The 27,369-nt window shown below is 45.1% G+C and overlaps 2 protein-coding genes across 4 annotated transcripts in view; one reads left to right on the forward strand and one right to left on the reverse strand.

The window, feature by feature from the left end:
* The window catches only part of NOC2L (NOC2 like nucleolar associated transcriptional repressor), an 82,142-nt gene extending 60,087 nt beyond the window's left edge, over positions 1–22,055 (reverse strand). The window contains exons 1-4 of one of the 3 annotated variants that reach the window (XM_033156276.1): positions 22,023–22,055; positions 13,304–13,453; positions 4,714–4,878; positions 439–613 (exon numbers count right to left, since the gene is read on the reverse strand). In XM_033156276.1, the coding sequence (XP_033012167.1) occupies positions 439–613; positions 4,714–4,878; positions 13,304–13,374 (411 nt within the window). In that variant the 5' untranslated portion in view covers positions 13,375–13,453; positions 22,023–22,055. Of the gene's footprint in view, positions 1–438; positions 614–4,713; positions 4,879–6,545; positions 6,656–13,303; positions 13,454–22,022 lie in introns of those variants that run through there. The other 2 variants (XM_033156274.1, XM_033156275.1) reach the window with 2 other exon arrangements.
* KLHL17 (kelch like family member 17) overlaps positions 10,500–27,369 on the forward strand; it is a 29,545-nt gene continuing 12,675 nt past the window's right edge. The window contains exons 1-3 of the mRNA XM_033156277.1: positions 10,500–10,819; positions 24,159–24,418; positions 25,476–25,597. Of these exons, the coding sequence (XP_033012168.1) occupies positions 24,208–24,418; positions 25,476–25,597 (333 nt within the window). The 5' untranslated portion in view covers positions 10,500–10,819; positions 24,159–24,207. The remainder of the gene's footprint in view (positions 10,820–24,158; positions 24,419–25,475; positions 25,598–27,369) is intronic.

Here is a 27,369-nt window from a genome sequence, read left to right on the forward strand (position 1 = left end):
ACGTTTTAACTATTTATTTCTGCTTTTAACCTTGTATTTTTATATTGTGGACCACCCTGCAATCTTATGATGAAGGGCAGTATATCAGTCAAATAAATAAAATGATTAGTCACTTGTTACAAAAAAACCCCAACAACACTGTATCCAACCAACTCATGAAAAATAAAGTCAAGATGAAGCAAAAAACATAGAATGGCTTAAAACAAAGCCATTACAGACCCATAAACAGACCCAATGAAGCAGCAAAACCTCAGCAGCAGAAAGCAGGAATAGACTGAAATATCCATCATAATCTATCAAATACCATGGGGAAGAGAGAGGTATTCAATGGGCACTAAAATGATGTTAAGGGTGGCACTAGGCAGGCCTTATGCAACTGTTCAAGAGCATCACTGAACAGCAGCATACATTTTTTAAAAAAAAACAGAAACAAATCACCTCTAGTTTTTCAGGCAACACGTGAAGCCCGTCCTCTTCATCAGAGCTATCGGAGGCATCGAAATCCAACAGCGTGCGGTCGTTTTCTTCCAAGAATTTGTAGAATTCCGGATCCCGTTCCTTCAACCGGGAGAGCTGGTCTTTGTGTTGGGAAGCCTTCCCTGTCTTCACTTTCCTGATCAGGGGAGAGAAATTATGGTTTCTTTAAAATAAAATAAAAATCAAGAGCTGCCTTTGAAAGTACACAGATTTAGAAACAATGAATTGCTTATAACTTGGATGTACATTTCAGGGGTTTGGCACACAACCGTTTGGAATTGTAACTAATTTAAGAAGAGCCTGGCTCCTGGATCAGGCCAAAGGCCCACCTAGATCAGCATCCTGTTCTCACAGCAGCCTACCAGATGCCTATACGAAACCTGCGAGCAAGACCCAAGCACAGCAGTACTCTCTCCTCCTGCCTCTAACTGTACAGGAAGCGCAGTCATTGTGGCTAGAAGCCAATGATAGCCTTAATCTCCATGAATTTCTCTAATCCTCTTTTAAAGTTGGTGACCATCACTGCCTCCTGGGAGATCAAGTTCCATAGTTTATGTCAGGGGTCCCCAAACTAAGGCCTGGGGGCCGGATGCGGTCCAATCGCCTTCTAAATCTGGCCCGCGGACAGTCCAGGAATCAGTGTGTTTTTACATGAGTAGAATGTGTCCTTTTATTTAAAATGCATCTCTGGGTTATTTGTGGGGCATAGGAATTCATTCATTTCCCCAAAAAAAGTCCAGCCCCCCACAATGTCTGAGGGACAGTGGACCGGCCCCCTGCTGAAAAAGTTTGCTGACCCCTGGTTGATGTGCTGCATCGAGTACTTTTTAAAAATCTGCTGTGAACCTTCCAAGATTCAGCTTCACTGCATGTCCACGAGTTCTAGTGTTATGGGAGAGGGAGAAAATATTTCCTCTACCCACTTTCTCCATGCCATGCATAATTTTATAATATTAAATCACAACACCTCTTATTCACCTTTTCTCTAACTTAGGGGTTTTTTTAATTTCAATGGGTCCCCTCTAAGTAACTCGCTCTATGTGGGGCTGCCCCTGAAGCTGACCCAGAAACTCCAGCGGGTGCAGAATGCCGCGGCGAGGCTCCTCACGGGGTCTTTGCCACGGGACCACATTCATCCAGTGCTCTACCAGCTGCACTGGCTCCCGGTGGAGTACAGGATCAGGTTTAAGGTGCTGGTTTTGACCTTTAAAGCCCTATGCGGCTTAGGACCCTCGTACCTAAGGGACCGCCTCTCCTGGTATGTCCCGGGTAGGACCTTAAGGTCCTCAAATAATAACTTTTTGGAGGTCCCGAGCCACAAGGATGCTAGGTTAGCTTCAACTAGGGCCAGGGCCTTCTCAGTACTGGCCCTGACTTGGCGGAACGATCTGTCACAAGAGACCAGGGCTCTGCGGGATTTGGCATCTTTCCGCAAGGCCTGCAAGACGGAGCTGTTCCACCTGGCCTTTGGGTTGGTTTCAGTTTAACCCTGGTGTTTCATTCTTTTGGTGTGATTGGTGGGCTACTTAAAAATGAGGCTGCAGTCTAAATTAAATTTTAAATTGTATTTTAATCTCTGTTTTAATGAATTGTTTTATGTTTTTGTTGTGTTTTTATTGGTGTTAGCAGCCCTGAGCCCGGTTTGGTGTAAAAAATTATTATTATTATTATTATTTACATCTGAATACAGTCATACCATGGTTTTCAAAGTGCTTAGTTATTGAATGTTTTGGCTCCCAAACGCCGCAAACACAGAAGTGAGTGTTCCAGGTTGCGAACTATTTTTGGAAGCCAAATGTCCAACAGGGCTTCTGCAGCTTCTGATTGGCTGCAGGAGCTTAGAATCATAGAGTTGGAAGAGACCACAAGGGCCATCCAGTCCAACCCCCTGCCAAGCAGGAAACACCATCAAAGCATTCCTGACAGATGGCTGTCAAGCCTCCGCTTAAAGACCTCCAAAGAAGGAGACTCCACCACACTCCTTGGCAGCAAATTCCACTGTCGAACAGCTCTTACTGTCAGGAAGTTCTTCCTAATGTTTAGGTGGAATCTTCTTTCTTGTAGTTTGAATCCATTGCCCCGTGTCCGCTTCTCTGGAGCAGCAGAAAACAACCTTTCACCCTCCTCTATATGACATCCTTTTATATATTTGAACATGGCTATCATATCAACCCTTAACCTTCTCTTCTCCAGGCTAAACATACCCAGCTCCCTAAGCCGTTCCTCATAAGGCATTGTTTCCAGGCCTTTGACCATTTTGGTTGCCCTCTTCTGGACACGTTCCAGCTTGTCAGTATCCTTCTTGAACTGTGATGCCCAGAACTGGACACAGTATTCCAGGTGAGGTCTGACCAGAGCAGAATATAGTGGTACTATTACCTCCCTTGATCTAGACGCTATACTCCTATTGATGCAGCCCAGAATTGCATTGGCTTTTTTAGCTGCTGCATCACACTGTTGACTCATGTCAAGTTTGAGGTCTACCAAGACTCCTAGATCCTTTTCACATGTACTGCTCTCAAGCCAGGTGTCACCCATCCTGTATTTGTGCCTTTCATTTTTTTTGCCCAAGTGTAGTACTTTGCATTTCTCCCTGTTAAAATTCATCTTGTTTGCTCTGGCCCAGTTCACTAATCTGTTAAGGTCATTTTGAAGTGTGAGCCGCGCTTTGGTTTCCAAATGTTTTGGAAGTCGAACAGACTTCCGGAATGCATTCCGTTCGAATTCCAAGGTACAACTGTATAGTTATAATGGAATTGCATAATTTGCAATTTTAACAAGGGCTAGAACCTCCAGACACTTTTTATGACTTTGTGCTCTTTCATTACATATACAGGTGATACTGAAAAAATTAGAATATCGTGGAAAAGTTAATTTATTTCAGGAATTCAACTTAAAAGGTGAAACTAACATATGAGATAAACTCATGACATGCAAAGCGAGAGATGTCAAGCCTTTATTTGTCATAATTGTGATGATTGTGGCATACAGCTGATGAAAACCCCAAATTCACCAGTTCTTTTTTTCTGTAGCCCAGGTAAGACGCTTCTGACGTTGTTTCTTGTTCAGGAGTGGCTTGACAAGAGGAATACAACATCTGAAGCCCATCTCCAGGATCCATCTGTGTGTGGTGGCTCTGGATGCACTAACTCCAGCCTCAGTCCACGCCTTGTGAAAGTCCCCAACACATTTGAATGGTCATTTCCTGACAATCCTCTCCAGGCTGCGGTCACCCCTGTTGCTTGTGCACCTTTTTCTTCCGCATTTTCCCCTTCCGCATAACGTTCCATTAATGTGCTTTGATACAGCACTTTGGGAACATCCAACTTCTTCCGCAATTACCTTTTGAGGCTTTCCCTCCTTATGGAGCGTTTCAATGATGGTTTTCTGCACAGCTGTCAGGTCAGCACTCTTCTCCATGATTGCGATTCCTACTGACCCAGACTGGGAGACCATTTAAAGACTCAGGAACCCTTTGCAGGTGTTATGGATTGAGTAGCTACTGCACCTTTTCACAATATTCTAATTTTCTGAGATTGTGAATTTGGGGTTTTCATCAGCTGTACACCACAATCATCACAATTATGACAAATAAAGGCTTGGCATCTCTCACTTTGCACGCCATGAGTCTATCTCGTATGTTAGTTTCACCTTTTAAGTTGAATTCCTGAAATAAATGAACTTTTCCCGCGATATTCTAATTTTTTGAGTATCACCTGTACATTGGAACCATCATTTTCAAGTCGACTCTTGTCACAAGGCTGGCAAATCTATATTTGATAAACTGATAACACTGGTAAGTCTTTACTTGGGCTCTTTTTTTAACCCATGTGCAACTGCACTTGTTCTACATGCCTATTTAATAATTTATTTTTAATCTTCTAATTTTCATCTGTTGTTGTAATTGCCCTGTTTTATACACATTATAAAATGAAATAACAAAACATTATGGGAGGGGGCTCTGAGTAAACCATAGTTGGATATCATTTAATTCATTATTTATCTGAACAATTCATATACCCTCAAACTACAAGAGTCTCCAAGCGCCTTACAAAGATGCAATATATAAAATAAAAATTAGCTAAAACTATTACTCTAATGCACTGCGCTTCACTGTATTTCAAATGTTATTAAAACAAACAAAAAATATTTTCTGTGATTTGTTTTGTACATTTCAAAATGTAATGAAAATCATTTTAGAAAATTCTAAAAACAAGGAACGTTCTCCTCTCTTACTTTTCCACAGCTCCTTTCTTCTTGACGGGGGCCTTCCCATTCTGGCTGAGCTTTTTATGAACCCCATCCTCTCTGGAATTCAAGGCTTCCTCCTGCAACTCATCATCCGCATCAGAATCAAATCCAGAAGTCAGGAACTCATCCACACTCAGCTCAGCGAGTTTTCTGTTCCCAGGGAGGCAAGGGACAAAATGGGTAAACAAAAGACAAAGAACAGAGTTTCAAAATCAAGAGAGGTGTGAGCATAGCTGGAAAAATCTGCCTTTCAGGTGTCAAGAGCATTATCCAAGGACCATAGCTCAGGACTGAATGGTCACAGGCCTGGGCAAACAGAGGACTTTCCTACCTCATTCTTTCAGTTGCAATGGTCTGACTGCACTGGCTACTGGTCATTATTTATTAATCAAATGTATTTATTTAAATTATGTATATAACAACAATTGGTTTTAATGAATCTATAGGGTTTTTTCCTGTCTGTTTGGTTGCAAGTCACTTTGGGTTGCTTTGGGCAAGAGAAAGCAACTAACAAATTTAAAGAACTGTGAGGACAGAGAGACTTTCTGCTGTTCATCAGGCAATGGCTTCTTCCACCTGCCTTGCCCCACCCTTCAGCACTAGCTAGGAGCCTTTCCCAAACCATGACTTTGATAACAGCAGAAGCAGCTGGGAAGAGAGAAGTTCAAGGATATTTTAAAACTACTGGTATTATTTTGTAAGTTATGAATCCTTGTTTCTCAATATGTTCCTTTTACATGGTTTTGCATCTTTTGCAGTATTTTATGCATTGTGACTTGCATTTATTTTTATTATTCCTTATTGTGTCAGATTAGTTTCAGGGTTGAATTCAAAGGTCTGGTTTTGACCTATAAAAAAATTATGTGGCCCAGGACCCCGAATACCTCAAGGTGATTGTAAGTTGTTTAAACCATTTTTAACATTATGTGTTAATTGCTGTAACCCACCCCTAGTAAGAAGTCCACTGGATTAGGCCAATGGCCCATATAGTTCAGGACTGTTTCTCAGGAAAAAAAGAAAAAAAATTCCTACTGTTCTAGTTACAGGTAGGTAGCCGTGTTGGTCTGCCATAGTCGAAACAAAAAAAAAAATCCTTCCAATAGCACCTTAGAGACCAACTAAGTTAGTTATTGGTATGAGCTTTCATGTGCATGCACACTTCTTCAGATACTGACAAATTCCTACTGTGTTCAATGAAAAGAATTCAGAGCTTTAAAAAAAAAAGTATATTACTTGTATTATCATCATCATCATCTGTATATCTACTTAAGGCCAAAGAAGATTGCTAAGCGAAGTATAAAAACCCAATTACATAAAAATTAAAATATGAGCACCTATAATTAAAACACACGAAATAAAAACTCCATAAATACTGATCATGAAGACACGCAAGTAACCAATTCCAATAAAAACATATCCAGGGATTAGAAGATGAGAAATTGTTCCATTAACTTCCCAGGTGTTCCTTGCAGCCCTCACGATTTAGGGAAATCCGCAAACACGCGCAGGGAAAAGGATGAGAAATTCCATTACTCTTATTTCTCCATAGCCCGAATTACCGCAAACCATGCAAACCCTCCAAGGGGACAGTTGGGAGTTATCTTGGGAGCAAGCACATTTGCAAAGCTAAGGTGGGACCGGTCCGGTTTCAAAATGGAGGCGGGACCGCGTGTTGAGATTCCTGCATTGCTAAGGATTTGGGCTCGATGACCCTCGGGGATCCCTTCCAACTCTACCAGTCTATGATGCATCTTTTAGGAAAAGAGCTGGCTCTGTTAAACGCCTGCGAGGCTACCTCGCTGCAAACCCCCACTCACCTCTTGCTGGAAGCGGCCATGCTTTTCGCTCGCGCCTCCGTCTGCTCCCAACGGCAGCAACGTGGTGCGGGCACTTCCTCTCCCAAAATGCAACAGTAGCAAAGAGGAGGAGAAAGAAAGAGGAGGAGGGGACTGGAAGGGAAGCCGGCCTCGGTTGATCTTTAGGTTCACGGGCCCGGCGAGCGGAGGGAAAGAAACGGAACAGGGCTTTGAAGAGGGCACGAAACGGGCGGGCGCGTTTGCACAAACACAAAAAAAAAAACCGATTCTGGGAAAATGTTGCACCGTTGAATTTCACAGCTTGGAGTTGTGTGCGCGCGCGGATGTGTCTTTTCTCGCACCGACCGCAGGCTCTCTGGCAAATTTATAGGTGCCAAGGGACTGTTGCGCTAGTGATAGGGAACGGTGGGGGCTCGCCCAATGTAGAGCTTGAGAGACGTAGTGACTGTTGTGCACAGCACGCATTTAAAGCGCATCCCTTCCACACCCAAAGAATCCCGGGAACTGTTTACCCCTTGCAGAGCTACAGTTCCCAGAACCCTTATGAAACTACAGTTCCCAGGGCTGGTGTGGGGGTAAGACGTGGGTCTTCTAAGGCATGGGTGGACAAAGGCCCAGGGGCCGGATCTGGCCCAATCGCCTTCTAAATCCGGCCCGCGGACGGTCCAGGAATCAGCGTATTTTTACATGAGTAGAATGTGTCCTTTTATTTAAGATGCATCTCTGCGTTATTTGTGGGGCATAGGAATTCGTTCATCCCCCCCCAAAAAAAATAGTTGCCCCCCCCAAGGTCTGAGGGACAGTGGACCGGCCCCCTGCTGAAAAGGTTTTCTGACCCCTGTTCTAAAGAAACTGTAGCCCCCCCCCTCCAAATGTATAAGTCAGGGGTCCCCAAACTAAGGCCCGGGGGCCGGATGTGGCCCAATCGCCTTCTAAATGCGCCCCGTGGACAGTCCGGGAATCAGTGTGTTTTTACATAAGTAGAATATGTCCTTTTATTTAAAATGCATCTCTGGGTTATTTGTGGGGCCTGCCTGGTGTTTTTACATGAGTAGAATGTATGCTTTTATTTAAAATGTATCTCTGGGTTATTTGTGGGGCATAGGAATTTGTTCTTTTTTTTTTCTTTTTCAAAATATATTCCAGCCCCCCACAAGGTCTGAGGGACAGTGGACCGGGCCCCTGCTGAAAAAGTTTGCTGACCCCTGGTTGTTGTTGTTGTTCAGTCGTGTCCGACTCTTCGTGACCCCATGGACCAGAGCACGCCAGGCACGCCAGGCACGCCTGGTATAAGTGATGAATTTCTCCCTTTGAGAGTGGAAAAGGAAGTTGAGACTAAAAAATATGAGAGATCTTGCTGCACTGGAAGCCCCTTTCCAAAGGAAGGACAGACATAGGAACATAGGAAGGCACCTTATACTGTACCAGCTCAGACCATTACGGCCATCTAGCTATGTTCTGTATTGTAAATACAGTACTGACTGGCAGTGGCTCTCCAGGGTTTAAAACATACAGGAAGTCTCCCCCAACCCTACCTGCAGATGAACCTGGGACCTTCTGCATGTAAAACGGAGGCTCTGCCACTGAGCTATGGCCCTTCCCAGTGGAAGTACCAAGCAGTTGGCAATACTGTATCTCATAGGTCACACAATACAGAAAAAAAGGGTTAACAACACTGAAACTACATATACAAAGCAACAGTGCTGGCAAGAAGGCTGGTTATATTTCAAAGGTATATACTGGTAGGTGAAAAGATAATATGTTTACCTTGCTTGTGCCTAAGTGACACCAACATGGGGGGGGCAGCAAAAGGATGTGATTTAGGAGAGAGTTTCATAATCAGAGGGGCCACTGCTGAGAATGCCCTGCCTTTCATCATCCCTTACCCATCAGAAGCTAAATTAATAACAACCAGGGCATCCCTAGCGGATCTTAAATGACTGATAGGGCGGTAGTGGGGAATATTTTTGTCCTTCTGCAAAACCTTGTGGTCTCCCTTGTGGCCTCCTGATATGTTCCAGTGTTCCACTTGTGTCTGCTATTTTTGGTGCTGTTTTTGCTACATAAGGCTTAGCACTCGCCATCTGGACATCAGAAATAGAGGGAATGGTGATACAGTACTTAGAATTTACATTTTGTCCACAAAAGCTTATGCCACAATAAGTATTTTTAAAAGTGCCCCAATACGCTATTATCTTCCTGCTTTATTTCCCCCCCCCCCGATACTTACAACAACCCTGCAAACAAGTATTTATCTTGCAGATATGAGATAGTGAAGCTGTGTATACACTGTACATTTAAAGCACATCCAAAGGACATTATTTCACTCAAAGAAATAATGAGGACTGTAGTTTGTTAAGGGTTGCTGGGTATTGTAATTTAGCGAGGTGTGAACTACAGTGCCTAGAATTCACTGAGGGAAAGAATATGCTCTGAATGTGCTTTAAAGTTACCGTGTGTACACAGCGTGAGAGACAGTAGCCTACAATCCAATCTTATGCATGCTTATTTTGCAAATCTGTAGAGAAGAGGATTTATTGTACCTGTTTTTTAATCTGGAGAGAAGGTAGTGTAATATTTATGCATGGAATTCTCTCCCAATAGAGATTACCTTAGATCCCTCTTTGTTATCCTTCCACCAGCAAGCGAAGATCTTCCTATTCAGACATCCCTTTAAAAACTAAGGTGCAGATGATGCTGATCACATTTCTGGTTCTGAATGTGTTCTGATATATTTTAATTATTTATTTTTTACTTGTTTGTGTTTCTTACTTTGTATTTTATCATGTTGTTTTTAAATGTTTTTAGCCACTTTGAATCTCAACTTAGGATAAAGGTGGGGTATAAATATGTTGAAGAAGAGGAGGAGGAGGAGGAGGTAGTGGTGGAAGAAATTGTTTATATATTTTGGATGGATATGTAACTTTGGACCATATTGGTTTTTGTCTAGAAGCAATAAAGTTGGCAACGAATTTGATATCTACAGTTAAACATTTTGGGTTGTATCTAGTTAAATTCTTCTGTACCCATTGAAATTAATTTTATGACACTGAATAAGACTGGTGTTGAGTACAACCCCATTATGTGTCTTTTCATAGCATCATAGAATTGTAAAATTTCATATAATCATGGAACTGTAGACCTAAATGCAGAAATGTTTTCCTCAACATGGGTCTTGAACCCACTACCCTGAGATTAAGAGTCTCGTACTCTACCAACACAGCTTTTGCCTGCATATGTTCAATAGCAATCATTGCATGGCAAGTGCTCAATGCAAAGTATGGAGTAGCCATAAAGCTCTCTAACTGACATTGGGGCAACCTCTCTCTCTCAGCCTAACCTGCCTCACAGGATTGTTGTGAGGATAAAATGGGGAGGGGGAGAAGTGGGTTCAGGTAGGTCCTTTGGAGAAAAGGTGGGATACAAATGTAATAATAAATAAGTTGTTTTGAACTGTTTTAAATAATGTTTAATACTGTGTTTTAGTACAGTATTAATATTGTATTTTAATTATTGTAGGGGACCTTAGAGTGAAGGACAGGTATTAAAATGTAATAATAAACAAACGGGGGGGTCCAAAATTGGGCATCAGGGGCACAAAAATTGGTTGGTTTTGTCCTCGATGCAATAAAATTAAGTGTATGCTTCCCCCCTTTTCCTCTTTTTGCATTTTTAAAGTATTTTGTTTCCTTTTTATTGTTTCACTTTATTTTGTTCAATAAATTTTTTCCCATAAAATGTATGTGCATATTTGCTTTAAGTGACTTTTTTTTCTGGGGAGGGGGTCCATAGCTTTCCTCAGATCCTCAAAGGGCTCCGTCCGTCCGTGACCTCAAAACAGGTTGAGAACAGCTGGTGTAAATACACTCTGCTGTATTCCCAAGGAACAGTCTACACAGCACGACCCACCGTTGCAAAACTGCAGAGCGGGCGGCGACTTTACACACACACCAGCACAGACACACAAATCTAACAAGCCTTCCTTTTGATTATTGCTGTAGAACCCAGGGTGGGGGAAAGTGCTGGTGTTTTTTCCACTGTGAAGGGAAGCAAAGAAAGACGGACCTGATATGTGCAAAGAGAAGAGAGAGTAAGGAAGGAGAGAAGAGTATAATCCAGCGGGAGGCTTTTGCCGCTGTTAGCAATCGCCCCATCAGCTGGGAAAAGCGATTTTTTTGCAGCGGCTAACTTTTTAAAAAATCCATCAATCTGGAGAGCAAAGTGCCTGACCACGGAAAGCACCTTTGCTTTCTAGCCCTGGAGGTGTCAACTGGGTGAGTATGGTCTTTTATTCACAATTCTCTGCATTATTATTATTATTATTATTAATATTAATAACGGGGGGAATTCATAATAGAAGAAAGCACCGGTTCTGAACAAAAGAGGCAGATTATTTACAGGAATTGCAGCCTAAACGTGGGTCCATTGCAGATGTGTGTGTCTCATTTTATTGTATAATTTTATGTGCTACCTGCAATGGCTCCACTTGGAATTCTCACGCAGTGAGATGGTACCGCATTTTGCAGGACCGGGAAGGTTGGCGGTGCATCTCAAATGCACCCTTTTGCACGCAGCCTGCCCGTGCGCTTCCTCGAGAGTAAACCCCAGGGTCCTCAACCGGGTTTCATTCCCAGGAAAGTGTGCCTAAAGCTTGCAGCCTCACCCCCGTTTCCTCCGCCTCTTCTCTCTCTCTTCCCCAGTGAAATGGGCTGGCTTTCATTTCTCCTTTGTTACTCTTTTTGAGTTTTCCTTGCACACACACAAACCCAGCCTAGCTTGTTTGATGGAAATAGGATGGCTGCGTGCGATTGCAAGCGATTGCCTCGCTTTGCGCTAGGCGCTGTACGATTTTAGACGACAACAAACAACAATGCAGCCACCACAAAATCCTTCATCTGTTGTGTGGCAGGGGAAGAGGATCTCGTTATGGGCTGCATGTTTCCAAGAAACTGCGGCTCAAATAATCCGCTGCAAGGTGTCAATCGGATGGGGCAAAGCACGGGCCCCGATCCCGCTGCTAGTGAGGTTGTTCGTGTTGCGGTTGGAAGCTTTTGAAGACACGCGCTGGTGTCCCGGCTGGGGGGGTTATCTGAGGTGACTGCCGTATTTCAGACAACTGCAGTCTAGCTCTCGCTCCTTTAATTTAATGTTTTTGAAAAGAGCTGGATTTGTCATTGTGGGGTGCACAACCCTTTAAAGGATGAGAGTGGCTGCGGGGGGGGGGGGATGGGATGCAGGTTTTGCGTGTGCGCGCCTTCCCCCCCCACCCCCTCAACGTTTCCAAATGCTCCAGTTGCAGTATCAGAAGCCTGCATTGCTGCTACCCAGATCAGTTTTGTATGTGAGATTTTTTTTGGTGTGTTTTGTTTTTTAATTTAAGGAGGCTATCCGAGTTTGCATATCCTGGCAGGATCCCGCTGCTGCAAACATATACAGTGTGTGTATGTATATCAAAGCAAAACTAATTCTTCCACCAGCCCCATCTGAAAACTAACCTACTGCCTATTTGCTTTGCGTTTTCAAAGACAAATATGACCATTTATAAAATCGGAACTATTGAAAGATCGGGGGTGGGGACGAAAAAATATAGCTCCTCCTTAACTTTTTTTTTTTGGTGTGTGTGGTTAAATCGCCTTCCACCTGGTCCGTTTACATTTGCGTCAATTTTAGCCCTATGGAAAGTGGGGGGCGGGCAGTGGAATATGGACACAAAGGAATCTGTTTCTTAGGCCATCCGGAATATGCTTGCACTTTCTTCCTGACTGCACCCTCCTCTCTAGGCTGGGAATGCAAGGGAGAGATGCAATGATGCAAATCATGAGATAGTATTAGCTGGGGGAGCACTAAACTGCATACTCCCCTCCCCCCCCATTAAAAATTGACATTTTGTAAATCTTTGTTTTATCCTGGCTCTTTGCAGAAAAAACTCCTAGTGTATATAGAGCACTGAGAAGGGAAGGGGGCACCCAGCCAATCCCAACCCCTTTGTAAATGTACCTGCATGGCAACATGTGTCGATCACATTCACATGTTAACATTTGAGTCAGATATTAAGCATACCGAAAGTGGGGAAGAGAGATTACCCCCTCTAGAGGGAGGGTGTAAATTGCAATGCAAAACTGACCTTTTTGTGCATGTGGGGGGGGGGGTGTTCCTAATTATTTAATGCATTCCACCCACCTTATTTGCTTCTGTTTTAAATAATAATAATAATAATAATAATAATAATAATAATAATAATAATAAATTATATGCATCTTCCTTCCCCTTGCTACATTTAAGAAAGCATAACTCAGTCTTTCAGAAGCAATGGTTTTGTATCTCTCCAGCAATTTCTTTTTAAAAAATAATTGTAATAAAAGAGTCATACCCAGTGTCCTGTGAGAGAGCTGTTAGTCTACAATTGAGAATGAGATTTCAGCCCAGTGCACCCATGCACACAGGTGATGGCCCATTGCATCTCTGCATGAATAGCTGTTCTGGGCTTCCTTTTATTCCAGTCAGCCTACACTGAAGGTAATTTTTGTTTTTTTATCACAAGGTGTAATTTGAGCATTCAGTCACCCACACTACAGTACAAATATAACAGAGTTATCTGCCTTCAGAGGAGGATCCCATTTGTGTCCCTGTGTGATTCTCTGGTCTGAAGATGCCTTCTTCCAGTCAATCTTCCCTGTTACAGATCCTTCTGCCAAATCTCATGATCAAATGAGACTGGTTCATTTACTCTCTTTCGAGTAGTGATTCAGGAAAATTACCTGTCCTGAGAAAGCTGACTGTTGTATTTCTGCATGACTGCCTGTTCTGACCTTGCCTCCTTCCAATCCATCTCTTCTGACAGACAGGTAACTTTGTGGCTTCTCTGAATCAAGTACAGCTGGCAAATTCACTGGGGCATTAAAATATCCTTAATTAAAATAAACAAAAACAAAAACAAAAAATTAAAAAGCGTAACAATTTTAAAATAAAGTTAATACAAATCAGAAGTTCAGTTCAGTGGAATGCTTGCCTTTACAGGTATTTATTCAGTTACTCTCATGGCAGGAAGGCTAAGATGAATTGCCTCTGCTTTTAGGATGCTGTCTGCTGAGTCTCTGTATGAGTCACTGCTCTCGCTCTGCTTCCTTCTAATTAGAGGGCTCAGTCTGAAACATATGGAGTAGACATTCTTGCACAATCCCAAACTAAACTGCTGGTCATTTTAATTCAGACTTTGTGGGATGAAAAATGAAATGGTATCTTTCCCCAGATGGGGATAACATTTCATTTCTTGGTATCCTAGGTGAGATGCCTACTGACAGTGCTTCAGAACCCATGCATACCTTTTGCAGCATAACTTTATCACACTGTTCAACAGTGGAACAGACTCCATAGGGAGATGGTGGACTCTCCTATCTTGGAGGTTTTTGAGTAGAGGTTGGATGGCCACCTGTCATGTATGCTTTAATAGAGATTCCTGCATTGCAGGGGGTTGGACTCACTAGATGATCCTCAGGACCCTTTTCCACTCTACAGTTCTCTGTTTCTATTACATCATGGTAGAAGCCCCATTGTCAGAGCACCACACAAGAATGAGTTGCTCTTTCTGACCCTCATCTAGCAATACTTGGATGCAGTACAGAGGTTCTTGGCTCCAGACCAGACTTCACCAATCTGGTGCCCCCCAGATGTTTTAGATTACAGCTGTCACCAGCTCAGCCATGCTGGCCAGGGCTGATAGACGTTTCAGTCCTAACCATCTGGAAGGTGCCAGGTTGGCGAAGGCTAGTTGAGAACCACAGAATTTTAGAGCTGGCAGGAACCTCATCCAGCTGCCTGCCCAACGCCAGCCCTGCTAGGTGGAACAGCAGGCTTTCTTCCACTATTAGGATGACAGATGGCGGGGGATGTAGGTTGGAGCATGCCCCAGGACTGGGCCCGTTTTGCTCAGCACAAGACTCGTAATCTTAGGATTGTGCGTTTGAGTCCCATGTTTGAGTTCCCATGCATTCCTGCATTGCAAGAGGTTGAACTAGATCAGGCATAGGCAAACTCAGCCCTCCAGATGTTTTGGGACTACAACTCTCATCATCCCTAGCAAACAGGACCAGTGGTCAGGGATGATGGTAATTGTAGTCTCAAAATATCTGGAGGACCAAGTTTGCCTATGCCTGAACTAGATGACCCTTGTGGTCCCTTCCAACTCTATGATTCCTCTAAGAGAGGAGGGATGTTTAGGCACCAATGCAGGCACCTCTTTTTTTCGAATTTCCTCCAGCATCTGTGAATTCCTGATTATTTTTTTGTTGTGCTATTGATGTAGATGCCACACAGCAAGAGAGAAAGGAAGGCATTGCCTAGCCTCCGAGGAGCTTAGAACACAGAGTTCATTCCAAGCCAACTCAACTTAGTAAACAGAGTCTAACACAGGAGCATAGGAAGTTGCCTTATACCAGAGCAGTCTATTCTAGCTCAGTATTGTTGACATGGGTATGTGTGCTTGCCCTCCAGGTGTTGCTGGATTGCTACTCCCATAAATGCCAACCATTGGTCATGTTGGCTGGGGCTAATGGGAATCCAACACCATCTGAAGGGCCACAGGTTCCACTTCCCTGTTTTTAATCCATCTTAGTAAAAGCCAGAACAGCTGCTCATGCAGAGACACAGCAGCGAGCCTCCTTTTTTCTGGATGGTTCTCCCAGTTCCCAGGCAATTCTAATACAGGGATGAGGAATCTCCCATCATCCCTGGACTATTGGCCATGCTGGCTTATGCTGGTGGGATTTGGATTTATCCAGAGGTTTCCAAGCAGAGGTTTCTGTGGCCAAAGTATGTGCCCTACAGAGAAGGGGTGGGACCAGGGACAAAAACAGTTGGGCCAACAGTGAGGTGTCTTGCCTTTGCAGAAGAGATTCCATTCCAACCACTCAAAAGGCAGAGGTTTAGAACGCAAGACGAGCCTGCAGGATCAGGCCAGTGGCCCATCTAGTTCAGCATCCTGTTCTCACAGTGGCGAACCATCGTAGCCATGGAAAGCCTTCTCCGTGAATATATCTAATCCTCTTCGTGAGCCATTGCTGCCTTCTATGGGAGCAAGTTCCATAGTTTTAACTGTGAAGAAATACTTCCTTTTCTCTGTCCCAACTCTTCCAACATTCAGCTTCCACGAAGTCTAGCATTATAAGAGAGGGAGAAGAATTTTCCTCTACAGTATTCACTTTCCATGCCACGCAGGATTTTATAATACTTATACATATGAATCTCTCTTTCTCCATCCAGGCAATGCAAGACGCACCAGAGTTCAGGGACTCTATTCCAGCCACGCAAATGCCCTTAAGGAAGGTGTGAAGCAGGGCTGAGAAAGGGTGTCACCTGGGCAGGGCCGAGGGCCTGACTGAGAAAGCTAGGGGGCCACATTTGGGCCCCAGCTCCACCATTCCTGCTCTATTCCACAAAGCCGCAGGCCTTTCCTTAAGCTCCATCAATGCTGCCCACAAGCCAATGTGAGGCAACCTGTAGGATTGAGGAACTGGATCCGTGTTTTACAGCAAGAGCAGAGAAAGGGTTTTGAAGCACCTGAAAAGTGCTGCTTGCTTTCATTATTAAAATGTTTGCATCTCACCTTCCCATCAGTACCCCTTACAGCACCAAATTAAAAATCTAAAAGCAAGCTAAGTAAAACAAACAAAAAAAAACCCACACAAATTAAAGCAATTAAGAAGACAGCCAACAACAGATGGGATTAAAGCAAACAATAACTCAGCGGAAAGAACAATGGGGTTGCAATCTTATGCACACTTGTCTGGAAGCAAGTCCTGTTGAGCTCAGCCGGGTTTCCAAACAGACATGCATATGAAGAGCCCTGAGGCTAGATCAGGCCAAAGGCCCACTTGATCCTGTATCTTGTTTTCGCGAATCGCAGTGGCCTTCCAGATGCCTATCAGAAGCTTGTAAGCAGGTCCTGAACACAAGAGCAGCACTCTCTGCGCTTGAGTCTGCCACTGAGCGTGGGAGTAATACACATCCATCCTAGCTAGTAGCCTGTCCCTCATGAATTTGTCTAATTTTAAAGTTATCCAAGTTAGTGGCTGTCACTGTCTCCTCCTGATCCATAGTTTAAATATGAAGTACTTCCTTTCATCTGGCTTCAATCTTACAACATTCAGCTTTGCTCAACATCCCTGAGTTCTAGTATCACAAGAGAGAGAGAGAAAATTTATCCTCTGTCCACTTTCTCCACCACCCCTATTGTGTCCTCTCTTGCTCACCTCGTCTCTAAGCTAAGAAGCCCCAGACATTGTGACCTTGCCCCATAGAGGAGTTGCTCCACCCCCCTAGAACATTTTGGTGGCTCTCCGTGCTATTTTCTGAACTTTTTATTGGTCTGTATGCATCTGCTTGCAATCCACAGGAATTCTTAGAAAGCGGCATTCTGGGTATTCAAAATGCGAGTGCGAGCAGCGAGTTTGAACAACTGGGCCTCTCTAGGGCCAATGTCCCACATTTCTGGTGACTCAAAATACTGGGGAAAGTTCAATTATCTTTATTTTTTTCTCCCCTGTTTATCCCTGCATCCTTCCCCTCCTGGTGTTACCCTGTGTCAAAATTTAGGCTCTTAACCTTTCATGGAGCTGACCTCATATTTTGTAAAGTGGTACACACAATAAATAAAGTAATCATAATGTGGGGTTTGGTTGACTTGCTGGAGTCCAAAGCAGCCTGCTCTGTAGGCCTGCCAATGCGTTGATCCTCCTTGTGCATGGCTTAGGGGCACCTGTTGCCTTTGCTCAATTATATGGACTGATTTTAAGCACCAGTTTGGATTTGAAGGCCTTTGGTTCTATGAAATGCCATGCTGAACCTAACTGCTGGCATTGGAAGCTACCTGTGTTAGCAACAGAGAGGGTGATTAATTTTGTGGCTTGCGTCATGTCCTTTGAAACAACCAGGACTATTTTTAGGACGGCTTGGTTTGAGGGCTGCAAAAAAGAGATAGCGGATTTGCTTCCATAGTACACTGTAGACTTGAGCTTTCAACCAAGATGGAAGGCTTAGCTGTTCAGCACTACCTAAACCAAACAAGCAGACCTGATGGGTAATATTAGGACTGTGGGGCTAGAACATGCTGATTAACAGAATAATAAACTGCCTCTGAGCGTATGCAGAATATATTTCCATCGTTAATGACTGTCCACGGTAAAGCTAAACTATGGTTTTAGATAAACCACAGCTTGTTGTGACATCTGAACCCAGACTAACAGTGGTTAATCTTAATTGTAGATTACAAATATGGCTTGTTTCAACAATGCATATTTAAGATTAGCCATAGTTTAGAGCTCAGAGGACACACTAAACTGTGGCTCATTTAAAATAGAAATCTCTTCCTTGCAGTCACACTGAAGAAGGGGAAGCCCAAGTCTTGCTGTAGCTTCTAATGCTAAATTATAGTTTAGCACAATCTTGCATTTAACAGCTCAGCTAGTACCACAGACAACCAGGAATTTCATGCAGGTGAGTGAGGAGGCTGGAGGAGGACAGACAGGTCAAGCCATCCACCAGTCTGCTTGACTTCCCTGCTAGACACAGTGGGCGGAAAGCATCTTAATACACAACACACATGGAAATACAGTGGACTAGTGGAAGAAGCATGGGTTGATTTCTCTCTTTTCCGCTAGCTCTCTTGCAAAATGGTTGTTTTGTTTGTTTTTAAGTAGCCTAAGAGTAGCTATGTTTACTGACCAAAGAGTTCAGAAGTAATTTCCAGGTTGTTCCCCACTTCCCAGGCTATAAAGTAGTTGAGGGTTAAAAACCAAAAACCAAAAAAAGGTTGACTAAGTGTGAGGTGTTGGTTTTTTGCTTTTTTTTAAAGAGAGTGTTCTGTATCTCTGCATGAGTTGCTATTCTGGATACTACATTCCTGCTTGAAAACGTTACTCATACAAAGGTGCTGTGGGCAGCCTCGTCTGAGAGCAGGTCATTCCATAGCACCTCTGCTTTGGCAGTGATTGAATAGTGCCTAGACAGAGCCAAAGGATGCCCCAAGGGTTGGAAAGAGGTTCAGAACAGTGACTCTCCAGAGGCATCCAGCGTTGGAAACACATGCTTTATATGCAAGACTATTTTAATGTTAACATGCTAACACAGCCATTGAGTAATGACAATCTTTAGTTGTGCTGGGTATAGTGGGCAGGATTTTCTGGTCAAAAGGTCTGCCTTGCAGCAGATCTTAGCCCATGCACCTGTTGATTATAGAAATAGTCCCTTAGGAGCACCTGTTAATAGAGGGTGAACAGCTTCTAGCCTAACCCTGTCCAATATATGCCTCTTTAGAAGCTTGCTAGCCATGATGACCACAAGTTTAGATGGCTTTAAAAGTGGATTACTGTAGATAAAATGATTTAGTGCTGCGTATGTACAGATCTGCTCTTTATTGCTATATCAACCACGTTTAGATTCCCCCTCCTAGCAATAAAAGATTCATATATGCTAGAACATGAATCCAAAGTGAATTCTCCTGGAACATAAGTTTTTGCATTGGTGTCTATGAAGCTGTTATCAACCTTTTACAAAGCTAAAAGGCTTTAGTTTAAGAAGGGATGGGGGAGGGGACTGAGGACTGTTTAAAGCGTTCATACGCTACCCTTAAGCCAAATAGTTCCCAGGACACTTCACCATAAAAAAAAAAATCAATACAAAATTGCATGTAAACAGACATGAAACAACTAGCTGTTAATGACAACAGATTAATATGCTTTAAAAGTCATTCCCAAGTTGCTCCTAGGCAACCCACTATGTCCCACTTCCTAAACTATTAATAGTTGAGGAAATGTTTGCTTAGGACAATAACTGTTTTGCATCTTACATTCCTGATTAGAAGAGTTCCTTGTTCAGAGTTGCTATGGGCAGGCTCGCTTGAAAGCATGCCACTCCGTAGCATCTCTGCTTTGGCAGTGATTGAATGAGCCAAGGCAGAACCCAATGGTGCCCAGAGGAGACAGATTCGAAAGAAGTGTGCCCAGAACAGTGACTCTCTCAGAGCCACAACGGTTACTTTCTTGGAGTGTAGGTTCATTAGGGCTCTCAGAATCCTTTAATTGTTGCATTTATTTATTTCTCACGGAAAGCCAGGCACTTCTCTTGTAGCAAACAACTGTGCTCAGGGCATAGGCACAGGAAATGTGGGTGATGGGTAAGGGCAAGGAATCCTTTTCACTCTTAGGGCTGCATTTCCTCTTGGAAAGCCTTTAAGAAGATGAGGAAGAAATGTCTGAAAAGATTCTACCTCCAACAGAGCTTGGAGTTTCATGAACAGAACTGGAATCTCAAAGCAAAGTCTGTTCCTAGTGAGGCTATAGGCTTCACACAGAGGGTAAGGGAGAGGAACTGAGACAGACTATTGGACCCATCTAGCTCAATATTGTCAACACTGACTGGTAGCTGCTCTCCGGGGTTTCAGGCAGGGAGTCTTCTTTTCTAGCCCTGCAGGCAGGGAGTCTTCTTTCCTAGAACTGCTGCTCTACCATTGAGCTACAGCCCTTCCCTTAAGACACAGGAACATAGGAAGCTGTCTTATACAGAATCATACCATTGGTCCATCAGCCTTAGTATTGTCTACACTGACTGGCAGCTGCTCTCCAGGGTTTCAGGCAGGGCATCTTTCCCAGCCAATGTTCCCAGAGATACCATTGGGGATTGAACCTGAGACCTTCTGCATGCAAAGCAGATGCTCTGCATATGAGGTATGACCTTTTCTCTTGATTTGTGCCCAGAGACAAGTTGGTTATGTTCTGCATTCTCAGGATTGCTGAACACATTGTCTTAATACTTAAAAGATCCTGTGTATATGTGACTGCAGTGTGGCAGCCTTCCCTTCAACCTGAAGAATTGTGGTCCTATCAGCCAGCCCTTGGGTCTGCGAATGCTGCTGTTGAATGCAAGATTGGCTGTGAATCCATGATTTGATTGTAGATGGGAAGGCCAATCTGGCCTGCATCACTGAGACCTGGGTGGGTGAACAGGGAGGAGTTGGTTTCACCCAGTTGTGCCCACCTGGGTACTCAGTACAGCATCAGGGCAGACTTCAAGGCCAGGGAGGGAGTTGATGTGGTCTATAGAGATTCTCTCTGTGTGTCTGTCTCCAGGCTTTCTGTCCAGCTGAATGGGGATCTTGAGTGTTTGTTCCTGGTGTTGGGTAATTGGGACAGATTAGATTCTCCTGGTTTACTGACCACCTCACTGTCTTTCAGTCTCCCTGATGGAGCTGATCTTGGAGGCAGTGCTAAAGACTCCTAGACTGATGGTTCTGGGGGACTTCAACATCCATGCTGAGCTGGTTGGCTCTGGGGTGGTTCAGGACTTCATGGCTGTCATGACAACCATTGCATCCTCACTATACAATCTGGCAGAGCTTTTCGGGTTCTTCAGCACACTGGCCCAAAGGTGGTGGCAGAACCAATGGTAGCTTGGTGTGACTTGTTCGCTAGGCATTTTGGGGTTAAAATTCCTTGCATCCATCAGGACCTTAGCTCTACTGTTACAGCAATTGACTCTCAAGAGATACACAAAGCACTGTCTAATCCTATTTTGTTGGATGAATTTCAGTTGATGCGGCTCGAGGATGTAGGCAAGGTGCTTGGATCGGCATGAACGATTACCTGTGCTTTGGACCCTTGCCCTTCTTGGCTGATAAAATCCAGCAGGAAGGAGATAGCTGTCAGGGCTAAGGAGGTGGTCAATGCCTCTTTACAAGAGACAGTAGTTCCTGCCTGTTTCAAGGAGGCAGTGACCGCTTCTTTGGGAATTACTGGCCAGTTGCCAACCTCCCTTTCTTGGGCAAGGTTCTTGAGAGGGTGGTTGCTAACCAGATCCAGGTGTTCTTGGAGGAGACTGATTTTCTCCTTGATCTCTTGGTGGCTTTTGATGCCATCAACCACTGTATCCTCCTGGAGAGGCTATCTGAGTTGGGGGTGGGTGGCAGTGGTGGGTGTTATAATTAAATAAATAAATAGATCATGCAAATGCTAGGATGTTTCAGGACCCAGGATAGCTCCTGCACATGAAAGAGGTTGTCCCTATGAAAGTCTAAGCCCAGTTGAGAGTCCTTCCACCGTTATGCTTACCCTTATGATTTGACCACTTCCTGGCCCCTCAACCAAAGCTTTGCTACAACACTATTGAATGGTTGAAACTGTTGTAATTGTCCCATCTAGCTTGTACAGTAGGACCCCCAAGTCTTACACTACTCCCTGCATGGCTGAAAGGTGGGAACTACTCTAGGGGGTCTGCAGGAAGGCCAGCACTTGGGGGCTGTGAAACCTCCTAGCCAGATGACCGCTAGTCGGTAATGTTGCCATAGTGGAATCTTTAGGAAAGGCTAGGATGGGGATGGGGAACCTTTTCCAGTCTAGGGGCCACATTCCCTTCTGAGGGACTTTCCAGGAGCCAGTGATGGGTGGAGCCAGAGGCAAAAGTGGGTGCAGCAACAAATGTGGGTTTTACCTTCATATAGGAGGCTACTTTCTTCACCCACACCTCTTTGTACTCCATCCAGACGAGAGGCAAGAACAGAGTTCAAGAACACATTCTAGCTGGGCAAAAGCAAGGAGGGTGCAAAGTCAGGCTGGTGAGGGGTGTGGCCCAGGGACAATTTTGAGGGCCAGTTAGAGAGGTCTGGAGGACTGCATTTGGCCCCCAGGCCTAAGGTTCCCCACCCAGGGGCTGGGCTGGAACATTTCGGGAGCAGAAAAAATACATTTTATCCCCCACCCTGAAAAAGTCTCACCTGCTGAAATCAGGCTGCTTGGGGGGGGGGGGAGCACATGGCCCACCTTCCAACCGTCATAATTGTACCTTGCGCTTCCGCCACTGCATACTTTGCAAATGTTAGTTCACCCGCCCGCTGCACATCGTGCATTTGGCAGCTCCTTAACTTCACGAGATCACCTCTCTCTTCCCATTTGCCTTTAGCTTGCACAATCAGCTGTATGTGGGCGGTCACATCCGTTCAGTCGCTGCTTGACGTCTCCCCTCGTTCCAGACGAAGACGGGAGTTCCCTCTCCTCCATCACAGGAAGCGCTCTGTATGCTTTGGTCCCTCCCCCCCCCCCGGTTTTCTTCTGAGGCTGAAGGAAGCTTGGCATCTCACTGCGTCTGCACCCATCTGTCCATCTGGCTCGTAGGGTGTGCATGTGTGCGCTGCTTCGGGGTCTGATTCTCTTTGTCCCCATTGCCGACTTCGTCATCGCTGCCGCCCCCTCCCTCTCCTTGGCAAATGCATCTCCCGCTTTTGGCAAGAATGAATTAAAACAGCTTCCTCTTCCTAGCTGAGGACCAGTTATTTTTAGGCACACTCACACATACTCATAAGCCCTCGCAGCCGGCAGTGTGGAGGTGTTTGTGATGAATATCAAGGCCCGGATAAACATGCGTGTGACTTACTGCCAGTGGGTGGATCTGATGTGAGGCTGCTGAGTGGTTTTTAATGATTCCTTTTCATGATTATTACCAGCGAGGCGTCTGTGGTTATCACAATGCATGGTGCTCAGAGGCAGCGGCAGGGAGGCTTGTGCTTTGGAAGGAGCCTTGGGCAAAACTGTATGCCTTCCCCCCACACCATGCAGGATTTGAATGGATAAAGTCCAGTTCCACCCAGCATCCAAGGTAGAACATAAGAGGAGCTCTGCTGGATCAGGACAGTGGCCTATCTAGTCCAGTATGCTGTTCTCACAGTGGGCGGCCACCTGCCCTTTCTGGGAAGTGCTCAAGCAACTATTCCCACTTGTTCCCAGCAACCGGCATTCAGAAGCATACGGCCTCTGACAGTGGAGGTAGAACATAGCCCTACTGGCTAGCAGGCACTGATAGCCTTCTCTTCCACAAATTTGCCTGATTTTTTTTTTTAGGTCATCTCAGCATAATGCATTGACAAATAACATAAGGAGTTCCCTGCTGGATCAGGCCAGCGGTGCATCATAGTCCCGCATCTGGTTTTCATAGTGAATGGCTGTAAAAGAGGATTGGATGAACTCCCGGAAGGTATCAGTGGCTGGTAGCCATGAGAGCTGTGTTCTGCCTTCATTGCCAGAGGCAGTATGTACTCAGGTCCTGGTTTACTTTGCAGCTTCTGGTTGGCCACAGGGAGAACATGATGCTGGACTAGCTGGGCCTTTGGTCCAATCAAGCAGCGCTCTTCTTATGCTCTTGTTCATCATGCTCTCCTTGGATGGCTTTAGAAGGGGATTCGACACATTGATAGAGGGCAATGCTGGCAATGGCTGTTCCCTCCGCTGTTGGAGGTAGCATGTCTCTGTAAGCCAGTTGCTGGGAACTGCAAGCAGTGAGAGTTGCTGTTGGGATCAGGTCCTGCTTTGGGGCTTCCCAGAGGCACCTGATTGTTCACTGGCAGAACAGGATGCTGGTGGACTTTTAGCTTGATCCAGCTGCCAGGCTCTTCCTACCTTCTTATTTTCCACTTTTGCATTCATATAGGGTGCTTCCGGTTGGGTAGCTGAAATCTTGCAAGCAGGTCATCGGCAGCAGGGTGTTGTTGTTTAAACCAAGGAACAGAGTTTAGGATCCAAAACTGTGATTGTGAACACAATCTGCTTCTTGTCCTTTCCTAAAATGTTTCTCCAGAGAGGCTGAGAGGGCGCTGCCACGAGCCAGGAACGACCCGCCTGCAGCCATGGAAAGCGGAATGCAGCTCCTAAACCGGGATGGGCACAGCATCTCCCACAACTCGAAACGGCACTACCACGACGCCTTCGTCTGCATGAACCGCATGCGGCAGCGATCCTTGCTCTGCGACATTGTGCTGCATGTGGCCACCAAGGAGATCAAGGCCCACAAAGTGGTGCTGGCTTCCTGCAGCCCTTACTTCCACGCCATGTTCACAAGCAAGTATCTCTACCCAAATCCTCTTCCTCTTGTGCCTGCTCCTTGCCTCAGTTGCCTTGAAAGTCTGCACCCAGATGGTTCATGTTCTGCTCCGTTGAGGCAAAAATTCTGCAACCTGTAAAAATTCTGCAAGTCGAGCAGACTTTTAATTGGTGCCATTCCTCTTGCTGCACATAATTCATTAACCCTGAAATTCTTTCTGCTTTGAGACTTTGCCTTTCAGGTGAGCTGCAGAGCAGAGCTTCTCGAAGGGTGCATTAGATAACTTGCAAATGAACTTTAATAGGTGCATAATTTAATCTGGTGTTACTACTCATGGAGAAGGGGAAAGGGGCTATGTGGGGCACTGATGCCCCATATTTAATTATTTTATGATATTTATATCCTGCCCTTCTTTGTAAAGGAGCCAAGAGTGGCAAACACTTACGTAACAACAATAACAACAACAACAACAACAACAATAACAACAAGATGATATCCCTTAATCATGTCCCCTATAGCAGACATTTTGGGTTCTACCCAAATGAAATTAACAGGTCTAGGTTAGTCAAGTCCACCCAGTATAAACCAGCATAGGTCTCTAAGTGGGAGAGGGAGCTATTGGTAGTGTTGCCTCTGGCTTTTTAAAAGAATCAACCCCTCTTCCCATAGAACTCTGGGAAATGTAGCTGTGAGGGGAATGGGAGGGAGTCTCCTAACAACTCTCATCACTCTTAAAAGACTACAGCTCCCAGGTGTCTTAGACGAAGCCATGACAGTTTAATATTATATGATACTGCTTTAAATGTATAGTGCAGATGGGGCCAAATCTGAAGCAAGGGCTTCCCTCAGACCTCTAGGACTTGTGATTATTATTGCTACCAAGAGATGAATTTGGGACTTTCTGCAAATAAAACATCTGTCCTGCCACTGATCTGTGGCTCCTCCTCCTCCAAAGGGCTGGATGGGCCTTGACGTTTGCTGGGCACAGTGACCACAATAAAGCACCTAGGGGTTTCTGCTTAAGATACCCATGGCGTCCTCACGGAGTTCTCTTGTGTTCCCTTGCCACCGCAGATGAGATGAGTGAAAGCCGACAGACCCACATAACACTCCATGATATCGACCCACAGGCGCTGGAGCAGCTGGTTCAATATGCCTACACGGCTGAGATTGTGGTGGGAGAAGGGAACGTACAGGTAAGATGGACCAGAAGGACCAGCAACTTCCCTATGGTTTCTTTGGGAACCGTCCTTGCTGCTGCCTCACCTGCACCCTCTGCTGTTAAGTGGCAACAATACTGCTGTGGCATTCTGGTCTGATGCCCACGGACAAAAGTGGCAGGACCACGGACAGCTCCGAGGGAGCAACTTGCTCAACAAAGGTTGGGAGCAGGCTGAGTCCTTTGGGGTGTCCAGACTTCTTCCTCCTGGCTCTGCCCACCTTGAGAGAACTTCAGAACCTTTGGCCTGAAAACAGGCACTGATCCTCCATTCCATAGCTTCCCTCCTGGTGGTCTCTTGGCCCTGCCAGATTAGATGCATGTGGTTCTTCAAACAAAGGCATCAATGAGGGTCCAGCCTTGGTGGTCTGGGAGTCCTTGCCCAGCAACCTGAGGTGTGGTGGTCTGCATACCTTCATGCAGTCAGGTCTGAGCCCTGACCCAAACTAGCTCCCCACTTGTTGCCTCTGCAGCCTCCGACTTTTTGTCCAGATCAGCACTGGGTGCAAGGGCCATGAAAGCTGCTGCTGCGCTGCCACACCAGGCGAGCCATTCCTTTATATTTCCTTCTGTTTCCAGCGTTCAGGGGTGGGTGTTGACATTTTTGTAGTCAAAAGTGCAAATGCGCACAGAGGTCGGTATCGGTAGGCTTGGAGAAATCCCCCTGCAGAGAACCCTCAATTCTTGGAGTTGTACAAAAATAAACTTTAGGGGGGTGGGAATCCTAATGGAAGATCTCCTCGACCCCACATCACCCCACCCCACCCCCCAAAAGCCCCAGCCCAATGAGGACTGAGCCAGGGGAAAGTTGGAGAGATGAGTGAGAGAAGGAGTGGAATGAAGCATCTTGGATATGGGCAAGGAGCACTCCACATGGCCATATGAGGTTCCTGGGTCCGTCTTGTTTAATGTCTATTTATGTATTGAAACCAAATTGCAGCAGCACCTCCAGGCTCCTGAACCACAGATGCTGCCTGCCTGTAATCTTATCACATTGCCCTCCCTGCAATTCCCGATGATGTCACGTGATGGCTGGCCGGGGCTTTGTTTACTGCTGGTTTTACAGTGCTTCCAACAAGGCTGGTTCAGCTGCCCTGGAGCAACCCCGTCTCTCTTCCCATCTGTGGATCTCTCTTGGGTTTTTGTAGGTTCCTACCAGTAGGTGATGGCTGAAAAACTGCTCAGCGCAAAACCAGGATAATTGAGGGGAGCCTTGGTCCAAAGTAGAAGCTTTCCTGCTATGTTTACGCTGACCGCATAGCTTTCCATTTTAAAAAATGGAAAGAAAAATGATGACACACAACTTATTAAAATGCAAGAAGCAGAAGTGTTCTTAGTGCTATGGGGCTGGGGCACTCTTCTCTCCTGCAGCTTCCAGAACCTGGTATTCAGGAGCATTGCTTCCTCTGGCTGTGGAGGCAGTGCATAGCCATCAGGGATAGAAGCCATTGATAGCCTTGCCTCCATGAATTTGTCCATTCTTCTTTGAAAGACATCCAAGTTGGTAGCCGTCACTGCCTCCAGTGGGAATGAGTTCTAGCAAGATCAGACCCTGCCCATCAGCTGGTGTCACCTAAAGACATAGCCGTCAACTTTCCCTTTTTTGCGGGAAATTCCCTTATTCCAGCGCCGTTTCCCATTGCAAAAAAAGGGAAAGTTGACAGCTATGGCCATTTCCCAATGCAAAAAAAACGAAGGTTGACAGCTCTGCCTAAAGATGTCAGCTGATTGGCAGGTGGGTGTGGTTTT

The sequence above is a fragment of the Lacerta agilis genome, chromosome 8 (genome assembly GCF_009819535.1).
Source record: "Lacerta agilis isolate rLacAgi1 chromosome 8, rLacAgi1.pri, whole genome shotgun sequence".
NCBI classification, from domain to species: Eukaryota; Metazoa; Chordata; class Lepidosauria; order Squamata; family Lacertidae; genus Lacerta; species Lacerta agilis.